The sequence below is a fragment of the Arachis ipaensis genome, chromosome B03, assembly GCF_000816755.2.
Source record: "Arachis ipaensis cultivar K30076 chromosome B03, Araip1.1, whole genome shotgun sequence".
Taxonomy (NCBI): Eukaryota; Viridiplantae; Streptophyta; class Magnoliopsida; order Fabales; family Fabaceae; genus Arachis; species Arachis ipaensis.
This window is the reverse complement of record NC_029787.2, coordinates 2,237,716-2,248,683: the sequence shown is the minus strand read 5'-3', so window position 1 is coordinate 2,248,683 and position 10,968 is coordinate 2,237,716. Positions and strand designations below refer to the sequence as shown.

The 10,968-nt window shown below is 35.1% G+C and overlaps 3 protein-coding genes across 4 annotated transcripts in view; 2 read left to right on the top strand and 1 right to left on the bottom strand.

Annotated features, from left to right (window-relative positions):
- Nucleotides 1-2,015, bottom strand: part of LOC107629326 (transmembrane 9 superfamily member 5) — a gene marked incomplete at its 5' end in the record, with an annotated part of 3,119 nt that extends 1,104 nt beyond the window's left edge. The window contains 6 exon segments of the mRNA XM_016332091.2: nt 1-369; nt 468-624; nt 825-953; nt 1,050-1,638; nt 1,746-1,786; nt 1,871-2,015. Of these exon segments, the coding sequence (XP_016187577.1) occupies nt 1-369; nt 468-624; nt 825-953; nt 1,050-1,638; nt 1,746-1,786; nt 1,871-2,015 (1,430 nt within the window).
- LOC107629328 (F-box/LRR-repeat protein At1g67190) lies at nt 2,894-4,705 on the top strand. 2 transcript variants are annotated; one of them, XM_016332093.2, is made up of 2 exons: nt 2,894-3,057; nt 3,204-4,705. In XM_016332093.2, the coding sequence occupies exon 2, from the start codon at nt 3,217-3,219 to the stop codon at nt 4,474-4,476; it is 1,260 nt and encodes a 419-aa protein (XP_016187579.1). In that variant the 5' UTR covers nt 2,894-3,057; nt 3,204-3,216; the 3' UTR covers nt 4,477-4,705. The 2 variants fall into 2 exon arrangements, with proteins under 2 accessions (XP_016187579.1, XP_016187580.1); XM_016332094.2 differs by having other exon boundaries at nt 2,916-3,057; nt 3,226-4,705.
- LOC107632392 (transcription factor TGA9) overlaps nt 8,151-10,968 on the top strand; it is a 3,753-nt gene continuing 935 nt past the window's right edge. Inside the window, exons 1-8 of the mRNA XM_021117723.1 lie at nt 8,151-8,490; nt 8,618-8,777; nt 8,913-9,007; nt 9,348-9,466; nt 9,600-9,818; nt 10,528-10,572; nt 10,700-10,759; nt 10,835-10,966. Coding sequence (XP_020973382.1) covers nt 8,659-8,777; nt 8,913-9,007; nt 9,348-9,466; nt 9,600-9,818; nt 10,528-10,572; nt 10,700-10,759; nt 10,835-10,966 — 789 coding nt within the window. The 5' untranslated portion in view covers nt 8,151-8,490; nt 8,618-8,658. The remainder of the gene's footprint in view (nt 8,491-8,617; nt 8,778-8,912; nt 9,008-9,347; nt 9,467-9,599; nt 9,819-10,527; nt 10,573-10,699; nt 10,760-10,834; nt 10,967-10,968) is intronic.

Sequence of the window (10,968 nt, the reverse complement as noted above, 5' to 3'; positions counted from 1 at the left end):
GTATATTTTGTAGCCCCACATACTAGCATACACCTGATGTAACTGCAAGACAATTGCACTAAAGGGCACAAGACCACCGATAAACATTTGAAATGGTGTTCTCCTATACCAAGCAAGCTGTTGAATCTCCCTAGGATATCTCTTTGTCGAAGAAGGGCCTTGAAACTCAATTCTAAAGCGGTATCCAACAACTCCACCAAACACGAGCAAGGGGATAGCAAGGACTATGAATATAACAAGAATCACAATGATGGAGCTGAATGGGAGAGCAGTTGTGGCACCATAAGATATTGCAATAATGTTGAGGATAGAGGCTACGACAAAAACTGGTCCAGTGTAAAGAATCGCTGCTAAACTAATACTCCTTTCCTGGAATCATAATCAAGTCACACAACAGGCATAGGATGCTGATAGAAAAATATAATGAGACATCATTTATTTTCCATGTTAATTGCGTATAGGATTACCCATCCATTTCCAACAAACTGGCCATAGAAGGATGCTGATGAGTACCCAGCAAAAACAGTCGAAAGAGCATATAGCAGAACAAGGTAATTCAACAGTCCTCCACGACTGTATGGATAGAGGGTTCCAATAAATGCTAGAAATAGCAAGACAAAAAGCCTGCAGAACAAATCGATATTAGTTTGTATAACAAAAAAAGGAGCAAAGAGTTAGCGGATTTAGTTTTGATGAATCTATGTATCACAAACTTCAAATATCACGGCCATGACAAATTGACAATGCCGAGTAAAGACTAGAAAATGAATAATTGACTTTTGGGGAGAGGCCTGAGATGCACCTCAAAGACATTAGTAGCTTACAAGATTAGCAACTGGGTTCCAATTCCCACAAGAGCAAAAAGTAAGGATGAGTTTGGAGGATGTCTCAATGCATCGGCATGGATGGATTTCCATCCAACCTCCTTGTCTTCTTCATTCGCATTAGAAAACCTAATAGCAAGTGAAAAACATTAGGATAAGAAACAAATGTAACTCCCAGAAAAATGTTATTTTTCTTATAGGATCATGATTAAGGAAGAAAATTACTTTTTCAGATCACTCTTCAGCTGCCGTGTATATAGAAGGGCGAGTAAACCAACCAAGAGCAAAATGATGATGGTTGAGTTAATGAATGAGAACCAATGAACTTGACTATACACCGGCAGCAAAGAAGTTCTTGAGTATCTGTCCATCCTGTTCTCAAAATGCAGTGCAGTTGCATTCCAGGTAACTGAATAAGTGAACTTAACATCAACATCAACATCATTACTTATATCAATGGCGCGATTCGGATCACCAAATGCATTCACTTCTATGACTTGGTCTCCATTGAAAAGAACATCAAATTGAACATGCGTAAAAAGGTAATACTTTGTCCCTCCCCCAGCAGGACTCCAGCTATCCTCCTCAAGCTTCCCAATAAACCCCCAAAATGGAAGGTCATCCAAGTAAAACTGGAAGTAGTAGTCACGGTTAATAGCTTCCTTGAAGCTTGCAACCTCATCAACATTAATCCATTTTTGGCACAATGTCTCATCAATTTTGTTCTCCCTGAACTTGAATTCAAACAAAGCATTGCACAAACGGTCCCCCTTGAGAACTTCACCAAGGGACTCCTTCTTTCTCACAATTGGTTCTGTGGAAAACACAACCTTGTCACAATCAAAGTGGTCCCAATGACAATTTGACTTCATTTTCAATATCATTAGAATAAAACCTAAGACTAAGAGTGTCTTATATTACCTGGTTGACAGAATGGCAAATCATAGTATTCGTATGTCTCACTGCAAGAGAGCTAATAATGAATGAATTGCATGAAGATTAAGAAAAATGGGGAAAAGTTGGAATTTTGGATTGAAGGAAGGAACCTGGGATTGTTGAAGGGTCCAACTGTGTTGACAAAAAATGGGAGATGATCCCGAATATGGTAGCGATGATCAGAGGGAGAAGCTGCAACGGAAGGAGATGGAGACTGAAGAATGCGAAAGAGTAGAAGAAAGAGAATGAGGAAATGGGTGTTAACCATTGATGATGATGCAGATTCAGATGCAGATGCAGTGATTTGGTTTTGCAAGTCACAGAGTCAATTGCAGTATCTACGAGTACAACAGAGATGAACATTATTAAACAGAATCAATATAAGGTTTTTTTTTTTAATAATTAAAATGTTAAATTTTTTTTTTCCTCAAAATATTTCCAAATTGGTTTTCTTCCTTATGCATTTTTCTTTTAGTTTAGATATAAACCTTTTTTTTAAAATATGTGATTTATGTTCAATTTTTCCTTTTATCCTCAGCTTCCTGAAATTAATTTTTAATGTTTTTTTACAGATTAAAATAAAATATTTTTCAAAATATTTAAACTTATACCAAAATAAAGTTTTTACAGAAAGTAAAATAAAATATTTTGAAATATTTAGATTAAACTAAGTTTATTTTTACAATAAGAATTTTGTTGATTGATTCTTAGTTTTTTTAGTTTATGGAACGCATATAAATATTATAGTATTAAAAAAGTAATATTAGATAGCCATTTTTTTTTAGTCAATATCAATTAAAATCTTTAAAATGATTTTATCTATTTTAATTATAAATTCTTAATTTAATTCTCAAAAAAATAAATTTTTTAAATTAAAAAAGAAATATTGATTAATATTAATTAATTACAAATTTTGGTTGCTTATATCTTGTGGGATTAAAAAGCTAAAATATAGTAGTTTTGAAAACTAAGAATTTAATTTTTAATTGATTGATTCTTATTTTGTTGAGTTATGATAGATTGGATATTCATATTTTTAAATCAAATAATTTATTGTTTTGGAAAAAAAGGTGAGTCTCTAGTCTCTAAGAAGAGGGTGAAATAAAAGCAAGACAAAAATTGGATTGGAAATTGGAATTGGGAGTGTGAGATGAGAATTGAGATGATGTCGCTATTATGATTTATGTTCTATTCTTCACTGCTTAGTGCGTAGTGCTTAGTGCCCCTCTCGGATCTTGACTTTGCTCTCTTTTCTGCAATCAACAATCTCAAATCACGCACCTCTTCCCTCCTTCAGGTATCTATCCATTCTCATACAATGCTCAATCCTCTATTTGTTGTTATTTGATTTCCGTCCAAATTCCTTCAATTCCATGGAAATTTGTTGAATTGATGTTGTTAATTGTGGTATTCGATGTGTATCTGATTGTAATTGTTGTGAAGAGAGTGTAATTAAATGGATCAGCTTCCTGTGGAAGTGATTGGGAACATACTGTCGCACCTAAGGGCTGCAAGGGATGTAGTGATAGCCTCTGCGACCTGCAAGAAATGGAGACAAGCATGCTGCAAGCATCTCCACACCCTCTCCTTCAGCTCCAATGATTGGCCTCTCTACCGCGATTTGACCACCAGCCGCCTCGAGATTCTCATCACACAGACCATCTTCCAGACATCAGGATTGCAGGCACTCTCTATTCTCATGGAAGACGTCGACGAATTCTCCGCTTCTACTGTTATTGCTTGGCTCATGTACACCCGGGAAACCTTGAGGCACTTGTATTATAATGTCAAGACTACACCTAATGTTAACATTCTTGAACTCTGTGGCAGACACAAGCTGGAAATACTAGATCTGGCTCATAATTCCATCTCTGGGGTGGAGCCTAATTATCAGAGGTTCCCTTGTTTGAAATCCCTCTCATTGAGTTATGTCAGTATATCTGCCTTGGATCTTAATCTCTTGGTGTCAGCCTGCCCCAAGATTGAGGCTTTGGAACTCGTCAACCCGGAAATTGCAATGTCCGATGCTCAGGTAACGGTTGAGCTCAGCAGTTCAACTCTCAAGAGTGTGTATGTAGAAGCAATCAGTTTGGACAAGTTTATATTAGAGGCCGATGGTATTGAGTGCCTGCACTTGAAAGATTGTGCCCTTGAGGTCTTTGAATTGATTGGTAAGGGGACCTTGAAGCATTTTAAGATCGATGATGTTAGTGTTATCCATCTTGACATCGGCGAGACCGTTGAAAATCTTGAGATCGTAGATATCAGCAATTTCACAATCATATGGCCCAAATTCTACCAGATGATTTCGAAATCATCCAATTTGAAGAGGCTTCGACTCTGGGATGTGATGTTTGACGATGAGGATGAGGTTGTAGATGTAGAAACTATTGCCACATGCTTTCCGCAACTGAGCCATTTATCTTTGAGTTATGATGTAAGAGATGGAGCACTTCACTATGGTTTGCAAGGCTCTTCCTGTCTCGAGAATGTCGTTGTCTTAGAGCTCGGCTGGACTGTGATTAATAGTCTTTTCTCCCACTGGGTTGAGGGGTTGCTTAAGCGATGCCCGAATCTCAAGAAGTTGATCATTCATGGGGTTGTTTCTGAAGCTAAGTCTGAAGAAGAATGCCTCATCTTGGCAAATTTTACCACATCCATGATTGAGCTTATGAGGAGATACACACATGTAGATCCACATTTTAAGTATGAATGAGATTCTGCTGAATGCTTTGTTATAGCTAGTTTTCATTTAAATATAAATTGCATAGGCACATTTGCAGGTAGCTTACAAGATTCATGAGTTTAAGCTCCGGTTTAGCTTATTTATTGTTTGGAATCGTTAGAACTTTTGTGACGGACCAACAATTATGATAGACATTAGGAGTAGGCCTTTGATCTCTTCTTTGCAAAGACAAGGTTATAGTATGGAATTTTTACTCTCAGCTCTGTGCAGAAAATCTTAATTAGCCTTTAATTAAGACAAGAAAAAAGAGAGACAAAAAAATTTGGAAATCTGGAACGATTCATGTTTGAGGGATTACCGTTATGGTGCGTTATACAGCCAAGAGGCATTGACGTTCAAATACCATTAGCAGTATCTTTTCTTAAGAGTTTTCTCTCTGTTTGTTTCTTCTTTCTTCTCTGTGTCCTCTGTTTCTAAGTATCTTGTTGATTATATGTTTCCCTTCCACTTAAAAGTTGTATTTGATAATGTTGTATTTGCACTCTTAAAACCATGAAGTTGCCACAATCACTTGTTCCCTGAAACAACATGTAGGAGTCTGTGTTTAGTATGGCTTATATAGCTGGTTAAGAAATCCTTTCACGTAACTTAGTTGGCTAACTTCCATGGATAATAAAACTTCACTCTAATTGTAATATAGGCCTTTGGAAGGTTTACTTTTTTATTATTATTTCGTTTACAATAAGCTACTCTACTATATATTATAATAATTTGTCTTCAAGACACTTTCCAATATAATTCAGCAACACTGTTTTAATTCATGCGACTAACTCTACCTAATAGGAAAGCACTTAATAGTCTGTTTTAATGAGGTAATCTTAGAGGTGCATGACGATCCATATACATTATTTACAAATGATCAATATTCACATACTTACAACATGAATTTTAAACAATAATAGCATATATCTTTCTCATCTCAGTCTTGGTATTGTGAATTTGTCTATGGCCTGTTTAGAGCATGGACAAAGTTAAGGAGTAAATAGTCATATTCTTCTCTAGAAACATAATATGGTAACAATAAAGCTAGATACCCAAACGTTTTTTAAACCAAGTTTTATCAAGTCACCAGCGCTTCTTCTTCTTTTTCTCCTTTTTTCTCATCTTCGTCCTTCTTTTATTATCATCATCTCGTCTTCATCTTCTTTTTCTCCTATATATGTTCAATAAACTAGAGCATAGAAATTTTGATGCATAGCACAAAAAGTTTTGAAAGATCACGTGCGCAAAACATTGACACCCAACCAACAAAATACATACAACACATAAATTTTTTGGTACAGCACAGAAATCTTGGAGCATAGGACTGAAATTTTGGCGTCTAGCACAAAAAATTTTGAAAAATCACATACTCAAAACATTGACTCACCCAACTAACAAATATATTTGTATTTATGTACAAAATTTTTGTGCTATATCAATAAGTTTCTGTACTCTCCATAAAAAATTTCTAAAGCGCAGAAAAAAAGAAGCAGTATCGTATGCACACGTTTCTTTTTTTTTTTTGCTTAACTTAGTTATAAAAACGATTGTACATGCAGTATCACCGAAATGATAAATTTAAATATTCGTAGTGGAAATGTCTTCTATAATTTTTTTTATTCATATCATCATTTTATATTTACATTTTTTTAGTTCAAGTAGATGGACAGGTATTATTCTTTAAATAAGGTCAGACAACCTAATACTATATTTGCCGAGGTCCATAACGTTAGAGACTGAAAATGTCGGAATTGTCATTGCCTTCCCTTACTCAACATCTATATAAAATTATAGATTGTTTGAGCCATCTCTCTGCTTTCTTTGACCTTTGAATTTGACATTCACCAATCAAGAATGTAACAAAATGCCAAAAAAAAACTGCTAAATGTCATTGTCCATTGCAACAATGGTCTAACCAAGCAGTAAGGCCAAAAGAAAAAAGAAGATATATATTTTGCTTAGATAACAAGCAATGACTTAGTATGATCAACGAAAAAATAATTAAAATTCTAGAATCAGTTTGATCTAAGACATTTTTTATGTGAAGAACATAGGTTATAAATTATGTTGGGAACAAAGGTATATACACACACACTGGTTTGATCCATGAGAATGAGAGACTTTATATTTTGGGCTCCAAGACCAATCATTGGTAGGAATTGGTATGTTACCTATAAAAGGCATCATGAAGGAATATTTGGTTCTACCTCTTTGTGTTATAGATTGGGTACATTTCCGAAAAGTCTCCCCCTTTTTTTAGTGTTTCTGTGTCTGTTCTTTATCAGCATACTACTTCATTTCTTAATAATAATGTAGGTCATACTCATGCATTTTATATATAATAAATTGAAATCATCTCCCTTTTTGAGTTAAACTGTTTTTATTAGTTTTATTACTTGACTATTTTGCAATAATAGTACTACTACTCTTTCATTAGTTTGCATTGGATATGCATTATTCTGTATAGTATAACTCTCTCTCTCTCTCTCTCTCTGGTCGTTTGAAAGATTAGCAGTTAATTACTCAGAAGACACAACGCTTAAAGAATTAAGCCAAAAAAATTAAACAAAAACTGCAGCAAAAGATGGATTTAGGATTTTAAATATATACAAACATAAATGAGATTAATAAGTTGCAAGTGATTGATGATAAGGTGCGTATCATATGCGTTTATAAGTAGAAAAGAATCTTAAGATGGCATGATTTTAGTTAGGTGATGATAGGGAATGGATGTTGACCTATCAACAAAGGAGATAACACCAAACAATTCCATCTCAGAGCTGTGAATAAATACAGAGTGGAATATTATTCTAATCTTTAGGTTAAAATGTTTATGATATGATGTGTCAAAAGAACTCGCTTTCAAGTAGCTCTCAATTGTAATAATAATAATAAAACTAAATAAAAAAATCAAGTCCAAACACTTATTAGGTGTGAAAAAAAGCTAAGGATCACGAAAAATCACCTTTAAAGCTTTCTCTCTTCATCATTTCTTTTGCCATTACATCTTTTTTTAATGGCAAAGAAAAAGATAGAAATAAAAAGTAACAAAAACTTGTCTCATCTAAATGTAGCAATGAGTTCATTCTTGTAGTGTGTTTCCTATATGAATGAATATGACATTTTTTCCCCCTATCAATAACATGCAAGCCCTTAAGAAGTATCATCACAGAACCAATGAGAATTAGCAGGCGGTTAGAGAGAGGAGCAGGAAGGAGTTAAAAGTTAAAACAGGACCCCACTCCTTCATTTTCTTTTTATTTTGGAGTCCAGTCCTAGCTAAAATGCATATTTGCTTAATATATTTAAAAGACTGGGCAAAATTTAATTCCAAATAAATTTGTTAATAGAAAGCAACTTTTTTCAACAATTGAATCTAATTATTAAATGTAACAATTTTTTTAGATATATCAAACTAATATAATATCAAATTTTCTTTGTTGTTGGTGAAATAATCATTCAAGAATGGTTCTAATGTTTAATTTTTTAATTAAAAGTTTAAATAGATTCAATATCCATGTCCTGCCTATCCTATCGGGTCCCATTCCTTAAATTTGTATAAATCTGAATAATTGTTTATTATTTATTTTCTAATTTTTATTGGAGTATCCTTCTCATACCCTACAAGCTATGATAGGCACAGACAAGTTTTGCAAATTGGTAGGACAGGACTTTGGGGGTAGCAGAGGAGAGAGTAATATTTGCTACTAAAGACAATGATAAAGGATGCCAAACAAGCTTATCAATCAGGTTTCTTCCTACAGAAGAAGAAGGAGAAAAGAAAGAGATAGAGACACCCCATTCCCATTGCATGAAACATTATTAGATACCCGAAAAGAAAACAAAAAAATAATTGCCCATAGGAAACATACAAACTTATATGAGAAAAAGACTGCACCCTCTTGATTGTGGCAACTTATATATATATATATTACTTTGACAAGAAAGCTTTGATCTTTATCTGCTGTGTGAACTTGTCCATATACCAGGAAAAAAAAACAGGTAAATGTTTATGACTTCCTTCTTTTCTCACACATAGTGTTTATATATGTGTGTGGTAGATATCTAAACACATACATAAGCAAACACAGTAATTTTCATATTGTTCAACTTTGAGTTTGAGCTGCAGGCTGCAGAGAAGATGATAATGGTTTAAATTAGGCTTATTGAATGGCGAGCCAAAGAATAGGAGGAGACACTGGTTTATCAGAGTCACTGATCACAAGTCATCACCATGCCTCTACTCATGGAGTTCTTCATGGAATCAACACCCCATCATCAATCTTAATGTATGAAAAGTATCAATAAGACATGTACAACTGAATTCCTCCTCATAAGGAAGAGTTATATTATATATATGTGCATGGCTGCATGTTTAATATGGTGTTTCTTTGTGTTCTAATGATATTAATTTTGTTTGATAGGAATGAAGAGGGAGCGTTTGATTTTGGAGAGCTGGAAGAGGCAATTGTTCTGCAAGGAATCAAGACTAGAAATGATGAAGAAGCCAAAGCATCATGTATGATTGTTGTTGTTTCCCTTTTTCTGACTACTTTGGATAAGAGCACAACCAACTACTCTTTCCAACTTGAGTGAGAGAGAGAGAGAGAGAGAGAGAGAGAGAGCTACCAACCATAAAAAATGATGAATTCCGAGGGAAATCTAGTTGGAAGGCGTGCGATTAAAATCTTAGAAGCCTGATGACTTTGTTTTGCATCATGATACTTTATTTCTTTCCTGATCTTGTGATGAATGAATAAAGTAGGATTTGGCTCCACCTTTCCATATTGTAAATGAAAAAGAGAACTTTAAAAATATTGAAACCATTTTAATTTGCTGAGTTGATGCATACTTTGCAGCTTTATTCATCACAGGGAGGCCTGCAGCAACACTGGAAATGTTCCCTTCATGGCCAATCAGATTCCACCAAACCTCAAGAGTATCTCTCTCTCTTTCTCTCTCTCTCACTTGCCTCTTCTTTGACCAATCCATTCCCATATACACCACTTTGGACCAAACACATGAGTTGAAACAAGAAACAAAATCTCTATTTTTTCTTTTTCATGTTAAAGGATTTTGCAAAGGAATTGAACTATTGAATCACAATACAGGGAGGTTGCAAGTCAGGAGGAGGGGATGAAAACACAGACTCAGGATCAGGATCAGGTGTGAACACCAACACCCTTTCAAGCAAATTGGAAACGGAACCCCATCATAATCATTTTCAATCACAAGATTCTCCAATTAGTAGCCACCAACAACAACAAGATCAAGAGGTGCAGCTGGCAACTAGTGATGCCTCAAGAAAAGGGCCATCACCCCAACAAAAGGTTCCATCTAATATAACAACCTTAGCATAACACTATTTTGTATGAACAAAGTTCAAGCTATAGGTCTCTTCAATGCAAATTATTACTGTTGTTTTTTCTTCTATTTCCGTTTGTGGTTGATCTCCCTGTTTCAATATCTATCTATCTGTCTTGTTCACAAAGCACAAAAGAACAGGCACAGATCCCAACAACTCTCAGAAAATCAAAGGAACACAGAGTTGTTGCTGATTTCTGAACGATTTTCTGACATGAAAAATACCAGAGAGAGAGAGAGAGAGGGGCAAAAACAAACAAAGAATCTTTTCAGTACTTATCAAAAACAACTTTCTCATTATAATAGTGACCCACTCTCACTTCGCTCCACTCATTCACCATTTCACCCTCATTCCTCCCTCGCCTTGCTTGTTGTTTGGGTTGTGTACTCTACTCTCTCTCTCTCTCTCTCTCTCTTTCAAGAACAAGAATGGGAGATGATAATAATAACAAGAACGATGATGGTTTCTGCTATCCTTATCATATCGATGAATGCATGGCTATTCTTCCTCATCATGAACAACAGAAATGGCCTAATCATAATCATACCGCTACTCTGCATTCACAAATGCAGAAAGTTGCTAGAAATTATTCTGTGAGCTTGGCAGTAGTGTACATTGTTATTGTTGTTTATTCATCACCTTTGTATTTGATAAGATTTTCCTTTATATTGCAGAAAAAAGGAGCGAGTTCCACATCGGAGAAGGCAGTGGATGCAAAGGTGAAGGTTTGTTTCTATATAAAAAATAGGAGAGAGATGTGTGTAGTTTGTAGAAGAATGCATGGTTATATATATTGGAAAGATGAATAGGAAGATTTTGTTTGTTGTGTGTGATTGATGATTTCAGACACTGAGACGGTTGGCACAAAACAGAGAAGCTGCAAGGAAAAGCCGTCTGAGGAAAAAGGTAGGTAGTACGTGGCATCACTTATTTATATTTATAAGCAAGAAATGTAAGACACATTGCATTGGATTGGAACAGGCTTATGTGCAGCAACTAGAGTGTAGCAGATTAAAGCTTACTCAGCTGGAAAAGGAGGTTGAAAGAGCAAGATCACAGGTAGCAGGAGGAGGAGGAGGAGGAGGAGGAGGAGGAGGAGCAATGATGTTCGACAT